We start from the raw sequence: 22,626 nt of genomic DNA, 5'->3' as shown, positions 1-22,626 counted from the left end.
TTTCACAGTAACGTCCGTGTTTGCAGGATGATTTTAAAAGTAAAAAATAAAGTTGTCCCAGGTTTAGAAACTAAAACTATAGGGACTAACAATTATCCCCTCAAAACTTGCTGGGGTTGAGTAGGTCGAGTACCTGCCTAACACTAAGGAATTGGAACCGAAAACGGAACCGCATAATACAAATTCCTAAGTTTTAGGAATTGGAGTCGAAATTGTTACTGTGCGGTTCCTAAATATTGGAACTGGAACTGGAACCGAAACCTGTAGGTTTTGGTTTAGGTTTCGAGACCCTGTACTGTTCACATAAATTACAAATATACCCTATATTGTTCACATAAATTAAAAATAATATACCTTGTGCAATTGGGTAAGGACTTTCATCAAGCAAGTGGAGGGCAGTTGAAAACAAACCCAACCTCAACCAACCCAAACAAACGAATCACTCCAAAAAACAAACCACAATAACTCCACAAACACAATCGATTCCACAACTTAACTCAACAACAATCAATCAACTCCACAAAACACAATTTTCAGTATGGAGGTGACAAACAAAAGCAAACAACGCGCAAGGAAGGCAGGCACACTGGCTTATGGTGTCACAGACTAGGTCGATCTTGAAGCCCAGTAAGCAACACATAATCGCGCGTTGGGGCAATGTGATTGTGAGGAACTAGGCACGTTGATTCGCACAAATCGACTGTCACGCGCAAAACCAATTGTGCATAGAGTGGGTCACGCGAGCGGTTGGCTGGTGCAAGCGCAATTGCGCGACTTCGAAGCCTGATGGTTTAGCAACCAAGCAGATGAGGGCAGCCAAGATGATAGGAAAGCTTGGGATTGGCACCGAAAGATGGTGAGAACGATCAGCGGTGGCGTTGACAGAAGCCTCAAAGTTGAGAGATTTTTTTTTTCTCCCTCCCCTTTGTATAGATATAGCCGAATGGGAACGAGAACAAACAAGAATGGCATGAAGCCGAGAGAGAAATCAACTTCACAACTTGCGATTTGTGAACGTGAGAAGAGCCTAGTTAGTTAATTCGCGTATTATACGCGAATTATACGGACAGCCGTATAATTCGCGTATAATACGTGCGTATCCGAATTTTATAAAATCTGCCGTATAATTCGCGTATAATAAGGTATACCGTATAATTCGCGTATAATTCGCGAATTATTCGCGAATTATTCGCGATTTTTTGAAAAAAAAAAACAAAACCTCACACCCCAAAACGACGTCGTTTTGGTGGGTTTATACAAAAAATTATAACAGAAACAGATCTGGTTCACTTCGCTATGTACAAACAAACAAACACAAACTCTCCTCAAAATTCATCATCTTCTGCAACTGTAATGGCTTTCTCAAGAACACCTCTCATCTCTTTCCTTCTAATCTCACTCCTCTTTGCCTCCACAATGGCTCAGTCTCCAGCTCCTGTTCTGGCTCCGACATCTTTGCCTCCTTCCGCTTCCAAAACTCGACCAGTGGCTGCGCCGTCTCCTTCGAAGATTACACCGGCGGCTGCTCCTTCTCCTGTCGTCGTCACCTCACCGCTGTCCCCTCTTCCGTCGATTTCTTCTACGGCTCCAACGACTTCTCCCTCGTCGATCGCCTTCCCACCGTCTCAAGCTCCTGCTCCAGCAGAGAACGCTGCCATTTTTAACAGATTTGCTGGTACTGGATCTTTGGCAGTTGGGTTGTTTGCTGCCGTTTTGATTATGTAGAGACAGTAGAGTGATGATGTGAAATGAGTGCAGTGTGAAGTTAGGATCTCTTTATTTATTCGTTTATTTATATTATCTGTACCATTGTATTTCATATTATTTCATTATTCATTTAATAATATATTACCGTTCTTTTAGTAATTGATATTTTAAAGGAAGAATTCATGTTGTTATAAATTATAATATTATTTGATTGTGTTAAAGGGGTGATGAACTATTTTTAGGACAAAGTTTAGTCTATTTAGTAGTTCAATTGGGTGGGAATATTCAATTAATATTTGATTACAAATATCCGTTTAATTAAAAATAAGAACTTGAAAAAACAAAAAATTAAAATTGATACCAAGTAAATAGAGTCTTCTCCATCATTCCACTCGTCCAGCCCTCTTCACGAACCTGTACAAGTGAGGCAAGCAAGTATGGGAGAATTTGGGAATTGTTTGAGTCTGGAGACTATAATTTGAATATCAGTTATATATTGTGTATTTGTGTTATTGGTTAATTAAATACTTTGCATTTGACCAGGTATTTGATGATGTTCTCTACTTCTCTTTTATGTTCTTGTAAATACATTCAAATTGCATTTGACCAAGTATGGGAAATGTTATGTTGATTTTAACCAGGTAGTCCATAAAAGTGTTAAAACTAAGATTGATATTGCCGTATTTTTCAAAACGTATTATTGACAATGCACCGAATTAAACCCGTATATATCCGTACCGTATTTTTTCCGTATCCGAATTTTATGGCCGAATTTTTATAAACGTATTTTTCACCATTTACCGTATTATACCCGTATAATTCCCGTACCGTTTTTTTGCCGTACCCGTATTAACTAACTAGGGAGAAGAGAAGTAACAGGATTACGAAGAACGAAAGAATTAGAAATGGAACTCGAATTCATAATTTATATGAACCGTAAAATTACAAATAACCCCCAATTTTTGCTAAAATTATGTTGCCCTCGGTTCTTGGGTCGATTCCTAAAAAGGCGAAACTGGTACCTAAATTGACCCACCCCGTCTTGGGGATTTCTGTTCAATCCTACCTCAAGCAGGAGTTTATTTATTCGACCCTCGAGAGATAGCTAAGTGCGAGTGCAACAATGATTTTCAAAAACTATTAAAAGCACCCTTAATTAGAGCTTTTTATTATATTTAATATTTTATTGGGGGGTTTTATGATATGTTATAGGGTGCATTTAGTCAAGAGAATGTTGTATTATTGGGAATATTATATTAATGGAAAGATATATCACCTTGAAGATTACTGGAAATGTTTAGGGAAATGTATTTGATTAGGCTAGAATAAATTGATGGGTATGTTATACTAATATGTTTGGTTGGGAGGTAAAAGGGTGGGTATGTTATATAGATTACTAAATTGCTCTCCTTTTAAAATATTGATATAATATTATTTTTTGAATCATTTCTTTTAAACCCCTGTATTTGAAATTTTGCTAAAACACCACAACCATATGAAACTTTAATTTGTAGCAAAATCACCCCCACCCACCCCCAAGCGACTACCGATAGCCAGCTATCACCACCGGACGTGTGCTAGTAAGGCCGTTTTATGGCCAAAGATGTGGCCGTGAAATGGCCACAAATCTTGCCATAAAAGGCCAGATCTTGGCCGTGATTTGGTTGTTTTCGACTAGATCGAAAGCTGGAAACAAGCAGGTCGGTACACAACTGGCCAGATCCTGTTGGTCGTGCGCTAATGTGGCAATTGCCATCGGCAGTTGACGGTGGTCTTGGGTGGCTAGGGGTATTTTGTTAACTTTCAAACTTTTTTGTGACTATGGTGTTTTAGCTAAATTCTCGAATGTAGGGGGTCTGGGTAATGGTTTTTTAGTAAACATTCGAGGGCAATTGTGGTTGAAATGGTATTTAATTAAGGGCAAAATAATTTAAGATTAGATTACCTCGGTAATCTTTTAATAACACCCCCTAACAAGGTAATGTGATTATCTCCTATATTACCAATAGTAAACATTATTTGCAACAAAAGATTACTGTAATATTTTATTACTTACAAACCAAACAAGAGAATCTTGAAAATTAAATGAAGATTACCGGAGTAATCTTATATGACCCTAAACCAAACGCACCCCCTAGGGTTTTTGGGAATATAAGGAGGTATCTGATACTTTTCAACAATTGTAGGGCCCTTGATATTTAGCTTTTTCTCAAGGAAAAATAAATTAACCCCTTCAAACTGGCTAGAAAAGATAACTAAAAAGATATTAACTATTAGTCTTGTGGCCAGACGACAAGACTTTAGCCATTTGAGTGGGTTACCTAAATGTCTTGTATTTGAGTCTTATAAAATGGTCATCGACTACATTTGTAACTTACTTGGCCTATTAAGCTTATGGCGTGTTCTATGGACTTTGGGATTAGTTGAGATGTGCGCAAACTGACCTGGATACCTTAGTTATATAAAAAAAAAAAAAATCTATATTTGGGGGAGAAAGTAACTAAAAGAGAATTTTTGATAATTTAAGAAATAGTGGGGGTTATTTGAAATTTAGGCTTACTACCCCAAAATGTGTTCCTCCTCTCCCTCCAGTCTCCTTCTTGTCAGATCCAAATCAAACCAGAGCAAACGTAAACGAAATGAAGCACTGAGATCTCGAACTTCATATCACACCTCAACTCTCGATCTCAGCCGTCCATTCAGCCTCAATCCCAGATCTAGTGTTTCGCTTTCGTCACCTGAATTCCGCTCAATTCTTTCATGCTTTGTTAACACATTGAGTAGCTCCATGGATCCACAGCCTTCCCTCTCGGGAAGGTCCTTGTCTCGGATTGAATCCGCCACTCATTCTAGAACGTCGTCCTCCTTGTCGAAATTCAACAAATCTATCTCCGATGCCACAATCCAAAGCCTCTCGTCGATTCTCAACAACCCTAACGTCGGGTCGGATCCTTCCTGGGGCGGGTGGTGGTCCTCTTCCACGTTCATTTCTCCTCCCGAATTCGCGCCGTTAGCTCCTAACACGAAAATCTCCTCTGACCTGACGCGATCGGATTTCCAACCTTATTTGTCGACAATTTCCGAATCGTATCACCGATTCGAAGACATTCGTAACCACGCGAGCAAGGAGAGCATCGATTTGGAGAGTATCGGCGGGCAAGGTGAGGCGTTGGTGGCGTGTTTACGGGAAGTTCCGGCGCTGTATTTTAAAGAGGATTTCGCGTTGTCGGAGGGAGCGACCTTTCGAGCAGCGTGTCCGTTTTCTAACGTGACGGAGAACATTGTCTTGCAAGAGAAGCTTTCGCAATATTTGGATGTTGTGGAGTTGCATTTGGTGAAGGAGATTTCGTTGCGTTCGAATTCGTTCTTCGAGGCGCAGGGGCAGTTACAGGATTTGAACGTGAAGATTGTGGAGGGGTGTAGTAGAATTCGAGCATTGAAGGAGACGATTCGGCTTTTGGATACCGATTTGGTGGAGTCTGCGAGGCAGATTCAGGAGTTGAATGGTACAAGGAGTAATTTGTTGGCTTTGCAGCAGAAATTGAGACTTATCTTGGATGTTAACCAGGCTGTATCTACACTTAAACTGGTACATTATTAAATGTTATTCTTGTAATTCTGTTTACTGTTTGTTTTGTTAGTTATTTTAGTTATTGTGCTCTTTACATTGTATTATTGTATTATTTCTTATAACTGCGGATGGTAATAATATCTGAAATGATATTATGGATAGTTGGTCTTTTAGATGGTTGGATATGGATAAATTAATCATCATCTAGTGATCTAAGGTCGAGGTATTGTAGAATGAACGTGCCTTCCTGGATAATTAGATACAATTCTTAAAATGTTATTATTTTCTTTTAATACTGTTTGCTGTTTGTTCTGTTAGTTATTTCGTAATTATTCTTGTATTGGTGTCTAGATTTTTTTTTGGTTGTTATATGCTTATTTTGTTGTCTGCTTGTTTTATTCCTTACAACCACATATAGTAATGCTATCTGAAAAGAACTATGGATACTGGGTATTGTAGATCATTGGATATGTTTAAATTAATGATTGTCCTGTGATTTACTGTTGTGATATTGTAGAATGAGTGTGGCTGTATAGATAATTAGATTCAATTTTCTGTTGAGATTTTTTAGAATCTAACATATTGTGGTATAAGCAGCAGTAATGTGGTATTTTTGGAAAATGTTTGTTTTAAGGCTGTTAAGTCTGATGGAATTTGCTGATTCATTGCATTTTTTTGTTTGTTCTTGAATTTCTAAACCCAATATGAAGTTTGAGTAGAAATTATAGATTTATTAACTGATATACAAAATATATTCTATTAGACATCAAATTACTATATTTTATCCAAAAATTGTTATTGTTAGTCCATTTTCATTTATGCTTAGGGCTCTGGTAAAAGTTTTATGGTCTGGATATCTTGCTATTGCTTTTTGTTGATGTTGGAAAATGAATTGCTTTTATGTTTCTGTCACACAGCTTGTTGCATCCGCAGATTGTGCTGGAGCTCTGGATGTCACTGATGATTTGCAGACTTTGCTGGTGTGTTATATTCGAGCGATGAAACATGCTTTAATTTTGTTTTACTTTATTGTTCCAAAGTTTTTGTTGAGTTTGATTTCGGAGAACTTCTATTTTTTCCATTATAGTATCAAGCATCGTTTGTACTTCTGTTATCCTTATTTATTGAAATTTGCATGGGCTATGTAGTATTGAGTATAAGATTTAAAATTGTAATGTCTTTTTTCTTTCACTGATCAAAGAATTATTACATTTTCAATCTTTTGAAGTTTTAATTTCCACTTGTCTTATTGTTTCTGTCTTTGATAGGATGGGGATGAGCTTACTGGTTTGCATTGTTTTCGTCATCTTCGGGATCATGTAGCAAATTCAATAGATTCAATTAACAGGTACATTTTAAATTTTTTAGGTGATATTAAACTGTGACATTATCTGTGTGTGTTCTGATTTGTGTCACCCTTTTCTTGTTCTACACTGCCCTCTGGGTTCCGGCAAATTAGAAGATTACTGAGATTTCTTTTTGAAACTTGCTTGAAGTTGTGAGCTGGTTTGTGATGAGGGATAATCTTTTGAAGGCTTTTATAACTAGTCTTTTGGTGTTGATACCTTGGTTAATGTTGATTTTATAACATCTTTTCAACCAATAAAATTGACATGCACAGATTCTATGTTAGGATAAGTTGCTCCTGAGTTGACAACTTAAGAAATCTAAAAGTAACTCCAATGGGTGTTTTTGGGTTTCCATGGAGCTCTCCCTTACTGCAACTCAATCCCAGCCATGTGGAAGGGAAGCAACACAATCATCATATGTTCAGTGTGTCCTTGTGTGATTGCAATAATGCTATATCCACCACTCAACTTATATTTTAATCATCAACTAAGATTTGGCAATGAGAATTTTAATCAACTAAGATTTTGCAATGAGAATGTGATGATGAGTACTCTTCTATGCCACTAGCAATGGTGTTAATGATGGTTTTGTGGTAATTATGATTCCAATTGGCAATGAGATTTCAGTTGTCACATCGTATGTGCACGCTATTCTGTTTTTTCTCATTTTTAACAAAAAGTAATTTCTTTTAATTATTAAATTTATTTTTGTAGCATTCTTTCGGCAGAGTTTATGCATGCTGCAATAGACGATGCTCGAGATACTGATGTGGCTATTTTATCCAAAGCAAAAGCTAGAGCATCTATTTCCTCAAATGGGAAGGATGATGAAGTAAGCTTAATTATGGCTTTTTAAAGTTGAAACTGAACTCTTAGGTTTTCACTTTTGTACAGTTTTGTGATATTTGTCTGCAGAAGCAATTTCTTAATCATTGCTGCTATGGAGTGTTGTTCTGCAGTAAATTGTGGAGTTATAGACAAAGCGGAACTATATTTATCATTACATGACATACCAGCTTAGTATCTACAAATAATTTCTCTATTACAATAATTAGTGATTCTTTGTAGATGATGTTTCACTTTTGTTGGTCATGCTTTAGAATTTGATTTAGTGTGGTAGGTTCTGGGAGTTTTCTGCATAGACATTGGTTTTTTAGCACCTTCAAATCTCAACCATCATATTAGAGCAACCTTTTTAATGTCCCAAGAACACACATGGACTTGCTAAATTTAGTCTTGCACAAGTTTGAAATCAAGTTGTAATGTGTTTATCTGTTGCCTTGTAAGCTTTAAGGTTTTAGGAGAGACTATAGCAGGTCAAGTAGATAAAGGAAGGCTGGGAAAGGATAAGATGGATGATAAGGGAGATAATAGAGAAAAAAGATAAAGAAAGAAACCTAGGTGTTTTGCACCTGATATAGATGTATCACTCATCCAACTGGCATCAGAGGTTACATAACCTTAAGAAAGTGTCAGTTAGACTCAAAAAACCCAAAGTTTTTTAAATTATAAAGAGACTTTCCATTAAGGCTATTAGTTAACAAGCAAAGACTAATTATAGGGGTCTTAATATAATTCAAGATGAGAATTTTATGTTCATCAATGGCCATGCATGCGTGGAGGTCTCCTTATAATTCAAAAACTTTTGGGCCTAATTGATACTTCTACAAACCTTAGGGGTTCGTCATAAGTACTCATTTCTTCATTGGCGAAAGAAAGAACCTAGGCATCACTCCTAAGATGGATGTCTAACACTTCCAGCAGGAAATAGCAGTTTCATATCATGTCTTCACTAGATCCCAAATATGAAAATACACAATTATTTGTTATAATTAAGCAAATTTGGTTTATGAGCAATCTTTGGGGTTCGGTTTCGGTTGGCTATTTGATGATGTGAAGAAGTTTTGCTTCATAAACCTGGATTTGTTGTTTTAAGGCCAATGATGTGTCTTTATTAGCAGTGAAATTCTTGTGTGTTGTAATCATTTTTGTTCCATATGAGAGTTAGAAGTTCTGCATCAATAATTTATTTGTGCCTTATTCTTATCTCTTGTCTCGTAAGAAGCTTTCACATCTCCTTTTCACTTGATGCCAGAAGCACAGTATTCTTATGTGCCGTTTTTAGTTTTCTAGTTGTGCATCTGACTTTGGCATGCAATATTAGCCCTTATGGTGTCAGGTGGTTCAACTTATATGATTAGTCTTATCTGATATTTTGAAATATCACGCTGTGGGTTATTCTGGCATCTTATTTATTGTTGTTTATGGACTTTTGTGCATTTGATGTGGCAAAGGAGCTTTATTTCGGTGATGATGTAATATGTTAGCCATTTTCTGTGTCATTTGACAAAAGAAATAGAAGGATTTTTTGACGAGATCATAAAGTATGAGGTTGGTTCATTGTGAAATAAAGTTGACATTTAGTCTTTTTAAGTGTTTGTTTCTTCGAGGGTTATTCTTTCTTTTATTTAAAAAAAAAATTGGGATTTTTTTTTGTTCATGTTTGGGATCCTGTCAAGGTATCAGGTTTTAAGCTTGTCAGGAATTGATTTGTTTTCCTTGTTTTAATTGTGGTAGTCTTTTAGTTCACCTTTGTGTCTTTCTTTTTCTCTTTTTTGCATTAATGAGTGTCTATGTGTTTATTAGCAAAGAAAAACAGCTGTGTTGTTTTTGATTAACTCTTTTAAAGTAGACTTCATGATTAAGTTTGATGATGCAATTTGTCTGACTGATTACTTGATTGATTTATTTAGAAGGTTACATTGGATGAGGAAGAAACATCTAATTTTCGAGATAGGCTTCTCCCTCTTGTCATTGGGTTGCTCAGAACAGTGAGTTATTTTTTATGACTACTTTCTTTGTTATTCCTTTCCATTGTTTTTTATTGTAAATATTTAATTTATTTACTTGGGTCTGTTAATCATCTAACGCTCCCGTTCACTGCTTTAAAATAGTGGTGTTAGCCTCTGGGTTCAATGCAATTAAATGTTTGACAGAGAATGTTCTTTTCAGGCTAAGTTGCCCTCTGTTTTGAGGATATATCGTGACACGCTAACTGCGGATATGAAAACTGCTATTAAGACTGCTGTGGCAGAGCTGCTTCCCATTCTTGTTGCTCAACCTCTGGATTCGAATTTCTCTTCTGGAGATCGTACAGTGGATGCAGATGGTGAGAATTTAATCATACAATATATTTATTATGTCTGATATTACTTCCTTTCAGACTCAACCTTGTGTGTGCTTGTTCTGTTCCTTTGCCTTTTCCCATTTCTTAACGTTAATTTGGTGACTTAGGTGGAGGCTCATCGCTTGCAAGCAAGTTGAGGAGTCTGACATCTGAAAGCTTTGTTCAACTTTTGGGTGCTATTTTCCTGATTGTTCGGGTAATGTATACTTTACTATCTGGCTATTCTTGCAATAGAAAATACTATTGAATTGAATCACCTTTTTCTTTACTAGGAAACAAAGATAGTCTATTAAAATAAAACGTATACAAGAATGGATAAGTTGTCCACACACAACTGTGTAATCCTAAGACTATCAAATGCCCATTGACTAATTCAAGATTGGAACCTCATTGTGATTTGATAAATTCAGTAGTGAACAATGGGTATGGGCATGGTCATTTTGTTGGGCAGGATGTAATTTTTGAATATCAAGTATACAGTACTTGCTTGGATGACCCAAGATAGGATAGTTTACTTGTGAGACATGGTAGCATGTCCAACTTCTTGAGTTAAAGCCCAACATGGGATAGAAGTTGGGCTTCTCTGATATGGCAGGTGCTTTAACCTCCTTCTGAAAGAACCAGCTGTGGTGATATCTAAATTGTTGGACCTTGCCAGATTGATGGGTTCCATGAGCTCCAATTGCTGGATGAAGAAACTGTATCTCTCTCTCTCCCAATGGCTGTGATTCCTCGTTTTTTCTCCTTTTGTTTTCGTATTATTTATTTATTTATGGTGTTCGGGAGAGGGGGTTGGGTTTGTGTTAACATGTAACTTTCAATCCATACAGAAGTACATTATGAAAAATCATCTTGAATGCATTGAATTTAAAAGGAAATATCCAGAATTTATCAGCCTCTTTTAATTTAAGCCAGTCTGATTGTTTTACTAGTTTAAACTTTTAAGCATCAATTATGATGAATGGATAGTCATAAACAGAGTCTTTCTTTTGTAATTTGAACTTTGAACTTTCTTTTTTCAGATTAATTATTATTTAAAAAAGATGTAATATGAATTATTTTCTTTTAGTGAATGCAGGCACATTTGATGCGGGCTGCTGAAGTGAAAAAGGCAATTGAGTGGATTATGTGCAACATTGATGATCATTATGCTGCCGATTCAGTTGCTGCTGCAATTGCAGTCGGTGCTGCAGCCGCAGAAACAGCTCAAGATACCTCTGTTCAAGGTGGCTCACTTACGTATTCACCTCTAAGAAATGCTGCCAAGATCCCTTCATTTCAGGGAAAAGCGAATGATGCAGCCAGCCCTACAAATATGACAAGAAATTTCAGGTTAAAATCTTTTTCATTGTTTTAGTTTCACAATGCTATTCACATGATTTAAGTTCATGTCAGATCTCTTTTTCATTTGTATATGATATTAATCTTTGATTATTTTTAGATATTTGCTCATGTTGTTTGTATGTAAAGGGGTTTAAAGTATGAGGCTCCATAATTTCTTTTTCTCCATCAGTCAATTATGTTAGAAAGAGTGAAAATGTCTTGTTAATGGTTTGTGGCCATATTGGGATGTAAAATTTTCTAGTTGTAAATTTAGTATTTTTGCCAATAAAGAAAGGGAAAAATTAGAGATTATACTAACTCCTTTCTTTCTAGTGAGCATATGAAAAAAATTATATTTGTTGAAAGCTGGATAAGTTCCCGTGGCAGTTGGTAGTTGTTACCTATGGTTTGAACAAAGAGGGTGTAAATCTTTCCTTCCAGCTTTACCTGTATAGTAAATGAAGGTCTAATTCTTTCCTTCTTTCTTGCTAGATTTAGTTTTTAGCTGAACTGTGGGAATTTGTTGATGGGAAGCCTTTCAAACATTGAGATTGTCCCCGCGTAGTTCTTAAGAGTGCATTTTAATGATTTCCAATTATCTCATGCTTGTGACCAACGTATAAGCAGCTTTTACTTCTCTGTAGCGCATCAGCTGCTATTATGCTGTAAAAGGTGCCAGTTTGGCTCCTTTCTAAGTACAATTGTGCTTACCTTGTGCTGTAGCGTGGTATCTGCAGCACCTGTTTGAGATGGACATTACACAGAAGGATTTTTTGATCGATCTTTCTTTATTGTTATTTACTTCTTCCAACCTTCATAGAATCTATGTTTAACTTGATTGCAATTTAGAAGTGGTTTCTAGTTCCCAAGGTTTCGTTTGATTCTAACTGATATTACTATCAAAAATGTGGATGTTACATCCTGTCATTGACAGAGCTGACGTATTGAGAGAAAACACGGAAGCTGTCTTTGCTGCATGTGATGCTGCTCATGGAAGATGGGCAAAGCTCCTTGGAGTCCGTGTACTTCTGCATCCTAGGTTGAAATTGCAGGAATTCTTGAGCATATACAACATCACCCAAGAGTTTATAACTGCTACAGAGAAGGTATCGTTTTTTTTTTTTTTTTTTTTTTGGGTATTTGAATTGGAGGATGCAATTTATTTGTTTATGGTTTTGATTCCATTCTGTGCTAACATAACAGATTGGTGGAAGGTTGGGATATAGCATTCGAGGAACACTGCAGTCACAAGCCAAAGCCTATGTTGACTTCCAGCATGAATCTCGAGTTAGTTTGAATTCCTGATTAAATAGATTTAGTTCTTATAGACTTTACTCTGTAGAACTATGTTTGTTAGTAAGTAATTGTTTATTGGTCCTTGTAGATGACAAAAATCAAGGCGGTACTTGACCAAGAAACATGGGCGGAAGTAGATGTTCCTGATGAATTTCAGGCCATTGTAACTTCATTATTTTGCTTTGAAGAATTGGTTTCTGATAGTATGGATGATGTCCAAGGTAATATAACAACAAACTACAGTGAAGTAGCCACAAACAATGACAGTGGACCACAAAATGATCAGCAAATTGGACGGACAGATTCAAGTGAAATATCTCAACCAAATAATCCCCATTTGAAATCTAAATCTTCAGCTGAGGCAATTGAAAGAAATAAAGCAGATTCCAGGTCGCCCCCTGTTCAGAGTAACAATAGTAACTTGAAGGAGCGTGGAAAATCTGCATCTCAAACCCTTACCTATGGAGGTGTTGGTTATCACATGGTAAACTGGTTAGTTATCTTGTTTTGCATCTTTTCTTTTTCTCTGTTGTTTCCTTGTTTCTTTTCCCTACAAAATTTTTCTTTTGCTTGAGCATAAACAGATTTTCTGTTTTGAATCTGCTGTGTTTTTTGTGATGCTTGTTTTCCTTTTATCCTTGTGTTGACTGATTCTTCAATTGAGATGCTAATCTTCTACGTTTAGTTTCCTTTCTGATATAATTTTTATTGCTATAAGCTAGTAGAAGCTTTTATGATGAATGGGTATTGATGTAAATTTTTTATTATTCTTTTCTCCAGTGGCTTAATATTGGTGAAGATGTTGTCAGAGTACATTGATATGAATAACTATTTGCCTGCACTCTCTTCGGAAGTTGTTCATCGTGTTGTGGAGATTTTAAAATTTTTCAATACCAGGACTTGTCAGCTTGTTCTTGGTGCTGGTGCTATGCAGGTAAAATTTCGTCTGTGATTTGTTGAAACTTGTTTTTTGAATGTAATAAAAATTCAGGAAGGTCCTGGAATGTTTAACTGATTTTGTTGAGTCAGAACTATTTACGGATCTATCTAGAGTTGTTTATGGACTTTTCTTTTGGATATCTTGTGTAGCTGGAAGTCTTTGAATTGATAATTGAAATTTTATAAATTCTTTTTCTCTCCTTTTCTTTTTATTTAATTTATTTTTTTTGTAAGATTTATAAATTCATGTTTATAGGTGGTAAACACTTTTGTAATCTTTTTTATTCATTCTGTACTGATATTGCGTTATATACGAACTTAATCATATGTAGATTAATCATCTCAATAGTTTTAATTGGTTTATATGGAATTGCAGGTGTCTGGTTTGAAGTCTATTACCTCTAAACATCTGGCCCTAGCAAGTCAAGTTATCAGTTTTACTTATGCAATTATTCCTGGTAGGTGATGATAATTTAATATTCTGCTACTTGTTCAAATTGTAAGGGTCCTCTTTAATAACATTGTGGATGCATTATCTGTGTTATATTTCATTTGCAAACTGTTAATGAAGCAGTTTGTGTGTGAGGTTAATGTTATTTTGCTTTGTTTTTCACCATGCTTGCATGTATGTTTGATTCTGCTTCTCTATCTTGTACCTCTTTTTTTTAGATATTGAGGTACACAAAGTTGTTGGAGCTTCCTTTGATCAATAGAAGTGTCTGTTAGCGGAAAGTTTTAGAACAAACTTGATAATATGTAGCTTTTAGGCACAATTTGGAAAAAGCTTGGATCAGTACAGATAAAAGTGTAAAGTTGCCTCATTTTTATGGACTTTGTTTAGTATTGACATGGAAATAGTGTGAATTTGCACAGCTTCTGTTGTTCTTTTCTAGTTAATGGTACATGTTTACATGACATATGCTTTTGGAAGATTTGCTGGCTTGTTTTGCATGCTTATCTTGGTATAACCAAGAATCACTTTTAGCATTTTGTCTTAATTTTTTATGATGCTTAAATCTATCCTTCTTTGTGTGCATCTGATGTTTTCTTTGTGCAACATTAGAATATATATGTAGAAGTTCCTGTTTATGACATTTGGCTTTGTGTTTGTACTAAGCTATCAGGCAAATTCTCTTCCTAAAAGTACCTGAGACGCGGAAGGCATTGCTTTTATCAGAGATTGACAGAGTAGCTCAGGTATAGTTATGTCACTTAATCTCTTACTTTCACTGTAGTTCTCTGCGTATGTACCACACCACTTCCCCTAATACTCAGACAACTTTGTCCCAACTAACTTATTAACTTCAATTTAGGGTAACGTTTTCAGCTATACTAATTGGCTGTGCACTTGTGATGCTCAATGTTTTTGTTGTCAATTTCAAATGACAATTTATATGATCTTGCAATAAGTAGGAACATCCCATTTGTATGCACTGATGTGTATATTTTTTCTTCTAATATATATACTTTTTCTATTTGCAATTTACCAAGGGTCGCATCTGCTGCTGATGTTAATCTGGCAGTTTCATGTTTAGTGAGTAAGGTTGATGTCTTGTCTCTGGATGGAGCTCCAACATCATCGTCATCTTGTACCAATTTGCTTATTTATCTTTTGTAGATGCATACTGTTTTCTGGGGAGCTGCAATGTTTTTCTAGGATATGCTTGCATTTTTCATTCGTTCTTATGTATTAATGAATGGGAAAACATACAAGTGTAACTTTTCAGTCTACAGACCATGAACTTATCTTTTGTTTTGGGTCTCTAATCAGGATTACAAGGTTCACCGGGATGAAATACATACAAAGCTGGTTCAAATAATGAGAGAAAGGCTATTAGTTCACCTGCGTGGATTGCCTCAGATTGTTGAGAGCTGGAACAGACCTGAGGATGCTGATTCACAACCAAGTCAATTTGCTAGATCACTTACAAAGGTAAGTATTGTGATTAATCATTTACCACATTGCATTTACTATTTTTTTCCATCACACGTTCTGGATATTGACTATTATTTTCCATCAATTGGATATAATAGGAAGTGGGCTACCTTCAACGTGTCTTATCTCGAACTTTACATGAGGTTGATGTTCAAGCAATTTTCAGGTGAGTTATCTTGAACTGATAAATAAATAAGAAACATTAAAATTCTTATTCAAAAGTCAACTGGATGGTTTGGTGTAGAAGTAGAATAGCACTTAATGTTCTGCAAATTCCTTAAGAGTATTTAATTGGTTAAAAGTATTGGAGGTAAAATGTAAGTGATGGAAAAATCTAAGTGAAGTTGCAATGAATTGTTGCTTTCTTGTGTTTTATTGTGAAGATGTCGCAAATGACTTTGCTTAGTTTTAAATGTTGGAGGTAATATGTAAGTGACAAAAAAATCTAAAGTGAATTTGCCATAAATTGTTGCTTTTTTGTGTTTTATTTATGAAGATGTCGCAAATGACTTAGCTTACAACTTTTTGAAGTTTAAGTACTTATCATGTTGGTTATAATTTACTTAAAGGGTCTGTTTGATTTGCGTTTTAAAAATAATTTTCGAAAACTAAAATACAATTAAAATTTTGAGTTGTATCTTAATATTTTTAATATTTGAAAATGTGTTTGATGTAACATTGAAAAAAAAATTCGGATTAAAAACTGTAGATAACTGTGAAAAAGGCTTAATCTTTTATTTTTAGGTAATTGTAATTTTATAAAGAATAAAGAATAAAAACTTAAGTGGGACGGACCCGGAGAAGCACGTCCCTAAAACAGGAAGGGACAATGCCTAAACAAAGCAAAACAGCCAGGAAAAACACCTTAAGCACGCCAAAACAGACTTAATCTTTTTTTGATTTTACACTGGTTTTAAGGATTGTATCCAAAAACTGTTTTCGAAAATAGTTCAGACTCAGTTCTACCAAATGCATTTTCATAAGATTTGTTGTATCCCTTTTTTGAAAAACTAAAAATTGCATTTAAATTCTATATCAAACATGCCCTAAGAATTCCAGAATTTCTCTTTATTTGACTGATGCTTTCACTTTAAGAGAAATTGAGTTTTAATTCTCATGAAAAACAAAATTTGAGGTATTATCCTATCTTTGATTAGTAATGGTGTGGTGTTCACATAATAACTTGACAAAGTCGTCATTGTATTTGCAATATCAGTGTCTATATTGCTTCCAAGTGATTAGTTTTTGTAATGCATGCAATATTTATGATGAATTCTACTGGATGAGAACCCTCTTTCTTCTTCCCTTTCCTTTTGGTACATTGTGATTATTTCTTCTTTGTAGATAATCAATGAGAGAAAATAATTTCTGATATTTAATTATATGGAATACTTTTCTGCAGGCAAGTAGTTGTAATCTTCCATTCACAAATTTCAGAATCATTTTTGCGCTTAGAGATCAACACTCCACAAGCAAAGGGAAGGTAATATGCCCACTGTTTTCTATCAGAAATATTCTGTTCCTGAATTGGGAATTAGTTTTAGATATTTGTGTTGGTAGCAATTTTTTATTTTATGTTTTTTTTTTTTTATTCATGTACCAGGCTGCATCGCGATATCAAACATATTCTAGGATGCATTCGATCATTGCCTTCTGATATTTCAAGTGATTCTGGTGTCCCTAATTGGGGACAACTTGATGAATTCTTGGCGCAAAGATTTGGAGCTGAAGCTAGCTGACAAATTTTGTTGTAGAGTAGAAAATTGATTGCTTCTTTGATGAAGGCTAACCAGATTTTGGAGGGAACAAAAGGGGATGTCAGAACCAATTCTCTGCCTATGCACTTTCCATGTAGAGTTAATTTGAGGTACATTTATTCTTTGATTGTTCAAAAGTATGTATCTGTTGCTTGCATTTCTTTTTATACCTTCACAAATTCACAACAGAAGTATACACAAAACGAGAATCTTTCTCAATAAGCGGAACTTATTATGATGCTTTCATATTCTGAAACTCAGTGGTCTGCTTTCCAATTCAATAGTATCACACTTTTGTGAAATCATTTTTCTAAAGCACTGTTACTAAACCATGCCCTTGTGTATCGACGTACACATCTATGATCTTTGGTTATTTCAAGTCTTAACAATCGCTTGGGTTTGAGAACTATCGAACATTAGAATTTGGTGACTAATTCATTGATATTGTCACGATTGACGGCATGTTCATTCCTTTTTTATTTCCCTCTAATTTTCATCCACATATTCTGAAAATAATCTTCAACACAGTACTTGTTGTACACCGATCCCAAACTATTTGACTATCATCTGTGTGAAACGATATTGTGATTCTCGTCATCTTTTTGCTTTCATAGCTAATTACTGAAGCATCTTTCTACCCGAAACTAAATTACGAAGCAAGATTTGAGTATGGATTACTAATGGTTGAATTTTTTTTTTTTTTTTTTTTTTTTTTTTTTTTTTTTTTTTTTTTTTTTTTTTTTTTTTTTTTTTTTTTTTTGGCAGGTGTTCTGATTACCCCCAGGCTGAAGGGTATATCACATTCATATGTTTCGCAAAAGAATTGTATTTAACCACAAGTTTTGTAGAGGCACACTATATATACAAAGTGTGTGACAAATAGAACCATTTCTGTTTTGTTCCCTTATTTGTGTAGTTCTTTTTTGGGTTGAAGATGGGACCATTTTATTTTCCCCGATCAAAAGAACAAAAACAAACGCATAGTTTGATGGTTAAATTTGATCATTTTGGGGGGAATTGTTAATTGTTAATTGTATCACTATCTGTTATTACTATTACATCAGCCAAGGTTACTCAAATTTCAGAGCTAGTAATTTTCCTCCGCTATTCTTGTGCTTTATTCTTTCTTTATTTTTTTCATTTCAGTAATTCAGTTAGGGTTAATAACAATAATCTCCCTAGGTATAATTAAATAACAATAACGCCTTTGTGGTTAGTTGTAATTAAATAATTATTCTATATTAAGTGTTTGGTGTTAAAATAAATGGTAGAGGGGTAATTAGATAAGTATGTTTTATTTTATCGTATTATAAATTCATAAATTCCAACTGCTCACTAATGATAAATGATTTTATGTCATTTTTGAAATTTCAAGAGTTTTTTTTTTAAATTTTTTTTTATTTGATTAAACATTAGGAGGGTCGAGATTAAAACCATTGTTTTAAAACTCGGACTGGAGGGCAACCCGCTTCATTGCCCGGGTCACGGGTCCATTGGTCTAATTGGTTAGATCGGTGACGTCAGCACTGCAAAAAAAATATATATTTTTTTTTGAAAAATTTCAGATTTTCAATAAGAATACCAACTTAATTACTACCCAATTCAAACTCAATAACAATCCAAACATGATGTGTTCTTCCATTACAAATTAAATGACAAAATACATAATAATTAATAATAAAACATTTGGTGTAAGTGTTTTTTACATACAAATTTAGTGAATAAATTATGCATCAAAGTAATAGATTCATCAAATAAAGATAGTGGAAATATCTTTACAAAAGAGAGAGGCGTTGTCTTTATCGATTTTGAATAAGAGAAGTGTTGTCTTCGTTGATTCCAGCAAAGGAGGAAGGCGTCGTCATCCGTCGTCGTCGAGCAAGGGAGAAGGGAGGTGCGTCGTTGTCGAAATTCAGCAAGGGAGGTGTTTCTGTCGTCGAGCAAGGGAGAAGGGAGGTGCTTCGTTGTGAAATTCAGCGAGGGAGGTGTTGCCGTCATCGAGCAAGGGAGAAGGGAGGAGAAGGGAGGTGCATCGTTGCCAAAATCCAGCGAGGGAGGTGCTGCCATCGTCGAGCAAGAGAGGAGAAGGGAGGTGCTTTGCCGTCGAAATTTAGGGAGGGAGGTGCTGCTGTCATCGAGCAAGGGAGAATGGAGGTGCGTCGTCACCGAAATCAAGTGAGGGAGGTGCTACCGTCATCAAGCAAGGGAGAAGGGAGGTGCGTCGTCGAGCAAGGAAGAAGGGAGGTGCGTTGTTGTCGAAATCCACCGAGGGAGGTGCTGTCGTCATTGAGCAAGGGTCCAAGGGAGAGTGGAGTTGAGAGATTGAATTGAGACCGAGTGCAATTACTTTGAGCAGGGAGTTGCGATTTTAGAGAGTTGAGAGATTGAAGAGAGTGGGGTGGAGTGGAGTCTCGTGAAAAAAACTTAGATTTATGGTTTTTTTTTTTTTTTTCATTTAAAACATTGACCTAGTTTACCAAGCGGTCCGTTCACCGGGAAGGTCGCAATGTTCATCTGTTTAATAGTGGGTTTAAACAGTTTTTTAACTAATAGCAAGTTTTATATTAGTTCGGACCGGACACAGAACCCGGTCCCAATCGATCTGTTGGACTGGCCAGTCCGGTCTGGCTTTTAAAAAGTGATTAAAACTCCTTTTAATTACGGTGCAACTCTTGGCTTTGTTATGATATTATTAGGGTTTGGATATATATAATCAACTCAATAATTGTATTTTCGAAAATGTATAGAATTTATTTAAAGAACAAATTTAGTCATAAAATTTAATGATTTACTTATAATGAACAACAAATTATATATTTTTAATATATAACACTAGACTATGAGTCTAATATTTAAGTGTATGGTTTAATAGTCCAACTAAACATATTAGACCATATTATATATTGTTTGAGTTGGTAGTCGAGTGTATTTCAATTATTTTGTTCTGTTATTTTATTAATGACAATTAGTTAAGTAATGTGTTTTTATGGTTAATCTATCATTTAAACAAAACATTAACATTTTGGGAATTAAGATTATTAAATATGGGAATTTTCATATTATTGAGAGTAAAGGATACGACCCCTAAGGACAAAAATAGTTTTAGTTAACTGTTAGTGAGTCAATAGAATTTCTATATTCTAAATAAATCATATTTACTAAATGTTTTTTTTATCATATATTGAGGTAAGAAGGTAGATCTTTTATATTATTTATGCGTTTTAAGGTTGTTACATAACATGAAGATTATAAGAACAAGATATTAATCTTGGCTAAACATGGACTAATTACTTATTTTTTGGTAATCAATTGACTTACTCTTATCATAAGGTATGTTTTTGTTTATGCAAGAAACTATAGTGTGTTTGCATTACAAGGTGTTTATATTTAATTATCTAGATAAGGGATTACGTGATTTAATCTTTTGACTTAATTTTTGACACTCTTGGTAAATTGTTTATCTTTGTTGATCTAACAGTATCCAAGATGCTAAGTTGGCATTGACTGTAACTACCTTAATCCTTACTTATCACCGTTGGATCAACAATGATCAATGTCTCTCAATATTTAATGATATTGATATTAAGTTTAATATTAATTTGCTTAATTTTAAATATGTGTTTTCTTTTACTATTAACCATATATAAGATCCGTTTGATAAGAATTTAAAATCAGTTTTTGGTTTTTGATAATAAAGAATACAACAGATCTTATAAAAAGCGTTTGGTAAAAACGGGTATAATTGTTTAAAAAAAACAGTTTTTGAATATAATCCTAAAAACAATATAAAATTAGAAAACAATTAGAAGTCGTTTTAGCAGTTTTCTACAACTTTTAATCTGAAAACAATTTTTAAATTTTTATATCAACACTTTTTCAAATATTAAAAATATTAAAATACAATTAAAAAATTTGAATCGTATTTTAGTTTTTGAAAATTATTTTTGAAGCACAAATCAAACAGCCTAATTTCTTATTGTTTTCTCCAAGGATCCATTTACATGATCCTTATTTACTTTATTGAGGAGATTTCGATCGTATTTAAGAATTTAGTATTATTTTTTAAAACAAATTTCCCTAAATTTGTAAGAATTTTGTGATATATTTCTATCTTTATAAACTTGTAATTATATTTCCTTATTTTATATATATATATATATTATATATATATAATATATATATATTCCGCCACCTTCCATCACCGTTGGAAGGTGGTCGGAATCGACGTAATAACGCACTATCGGTTGGATTTTGCTAGTAGTATGTCAATCTAGCATTTTCGGCCAGATCTATAGCAAAAGTCTAGCCGTTGACAGCCAGATCTTTGGCCGTCGTTGAAAACCAAATGCCAGATTCTGTTTGTAGATTTGGCCGGAAAAGACCATATTGGCGCATGAATGGCCAGATCCAGTTAGTCGTGCGCCATTACGACGATTGACGGCCACTCTTCGACAGTATTGGATGTTGTTGGCACTTAATGCGTGGTGAGTTGTTTTGTTAATAGTCAATGTTTTATTGTAGGGGTTTAGTAAATTAACAAACCTAGGGTGTTTTTGGTAATTTTCAAATCCTACCCTTAATAACCATCCAACCAACTTTTTCAAAAATTCTACCCAAAATAATAAAACAAGCACACCCTAATGATTCACAAACAGTTCATTAAGGTGTTTCTACTATTTTGGAAATTTAAGATAACTTTGTTAGTATGTCATAACTTAGGGTATTAATGCTCTTAACTACAAATATAATATAAAATAAATGGGAAATCAATTAGAATTGGATCCAATGAGTGGTGGGGCGCGTGGGAGCCAATGTTTTATTGTAGGGGTGTCTAGTAAATTAACAAATCTAGGAAGTGTTTTTGTTAGTTTTCAAATCCTACCTCTTAATACCACTCCAACTCAACTTTTTCAAAAATTCTACCAAAAAATAAACAAACACACCCTTAATAATTCACAAACAGTTCATTAAGGGGTGTTTCTACTATTTTGGAAAATTTAGATAACTTGTCAGTGTGTCATAACTTAGGGGGATTAATGTTATTAGTCTTACAAATATAACATAAAAATAATGGGAAATCAATTAATTGGATCCAATGAGTGGTGGGGGCGGTGGGAGCCAGAATGTAGGTAAAAAAAATAAAAGTGAAGGCATTGAGGTAAATACGACATAAACAACGGCTAGTTAGACCAGTACCGTTGAATAAACGTGGCCGAGCCAAAGCACGCTCCCCGAGAACACTTCCTTCTTCCTTTGTTCTACGGAAACCCAAACCCATACGCAAAACACTCTGCACACACGCACATTCATACACTCAACTCTTGCAGGGGGGAAGTTAGGTTTTCGAAAGATGAAATCTTGAAGAAACCCTCAACATCTTCAGGAAGAAAACCTCTCCCAAGGTACACTCTTCTCTTCTTTTTCTCACTCACTCTCATTTTTCTTTAAATTTAAATTAGTTAAATTAACAAAGCTTTCTTTCAATCCTAAATGTTTTTGCACTGTGGGGTTTATGTTTCCTCTCCAGTAACGTAGTTGGATCACGTCCGATGGGGGCACTG

The 22,626-nt window shown here is 34.8% G+C and overlaps 2 protein-coding genes across 3 annotated transcripts; both read left to right on the top strand.

The window, feature by feature from the left end:
* The first annotated feature begins 1,416 nt into the window (after nt 1–1,416).
* Nucleotides 1,417–1,725, top strand: LOC116132145 (classical arabinogalactan protein 1-like). Its single transcript, XM_031417805.1, has one exon. The coding sequence runs from the start codon at nt 1,417–1,419 to the stop codon at nt 1,723–1,725; it is 309 nt and encodes a 102-aa protein (XP_031273665.1).
* Nucleotides 1,726–4,309: 2,584 nt separating this feature from the next.
* On the top strand, nt 4,310–18,165 carry LOC116132098 (vacuolar protein sorting-associated protein 54, chloroplastic). Of its 2 annotated transcripts, XM_031417774.1 has the most exons (19): nt 4,310–5,296; nt 6,196–6,258; nt 6,547–6,626; nt 7,342–7,459; nt 9,381–9,458; nt 9,640–9,796; nt 9,922–10,010; nt 10,893–11,146; nt 12,072–12,243; nt 12,341–12,424; nt 12,522–12,925; nt 13,214–13,367; nt 13,749–13,830; nt 14,490–14,569; nt 15,144–15,305; nt 15,407–15,474; nt 16,711–16,791; nt 16,912–17,175; nt 17,831–18,165. In XM_031417774.1, exons 1-18 carry the CDS (start codon nt 4,496–4,498, stop codon nt 17,045–17,047), a joined length of 3,063 nt encoding a protein of 1,020 aa, XP_031273634.1. In that variant the 5' UTR covers nt 4,310–4,495; the 3' UTR covers nt 17,048–17,175; nt 17,831–18,165. The 2 variants fall into 2 exon arrangements, with proteins under 2 accessions (XP_031273634.1, XP_031273635.1); XM_031417775.1 differs by lacking the exons at nt 15,407–15,474; nt 16,711–16,791; nt 16,912–17,175; nt 17,831–18,165 and having other exon boundaries at nt 14,497–14,569; nt 15,144–15,278.
* The last annotated feature ends 4,461 nt before the right edge of the window (nt 18,166–22,626 follow it).

This window comes from Pistacia vera, unplaced genomic scaffold (genome assembly GCF_008641045.1).
Source record: "Pistacia vera cultivar Batoury unplaced genomic scaffold, PisVer_v2 Contig249, whole genome shotgun sequence".
In the NCBI taxonomy this organism is placed as follows: domain Eukaryota; kingdom Viridiplantae; phylum Streptophyta; class Magnoliopsida; order Sapindales; family Anacardiaceae; genus Pistacia; species Pistacia vera.
The sequence above is the reverse complement of the archived record's forward strand: the minus strand, read 5'-3'. Positions and strand labels throughout refer to the sequence as shown.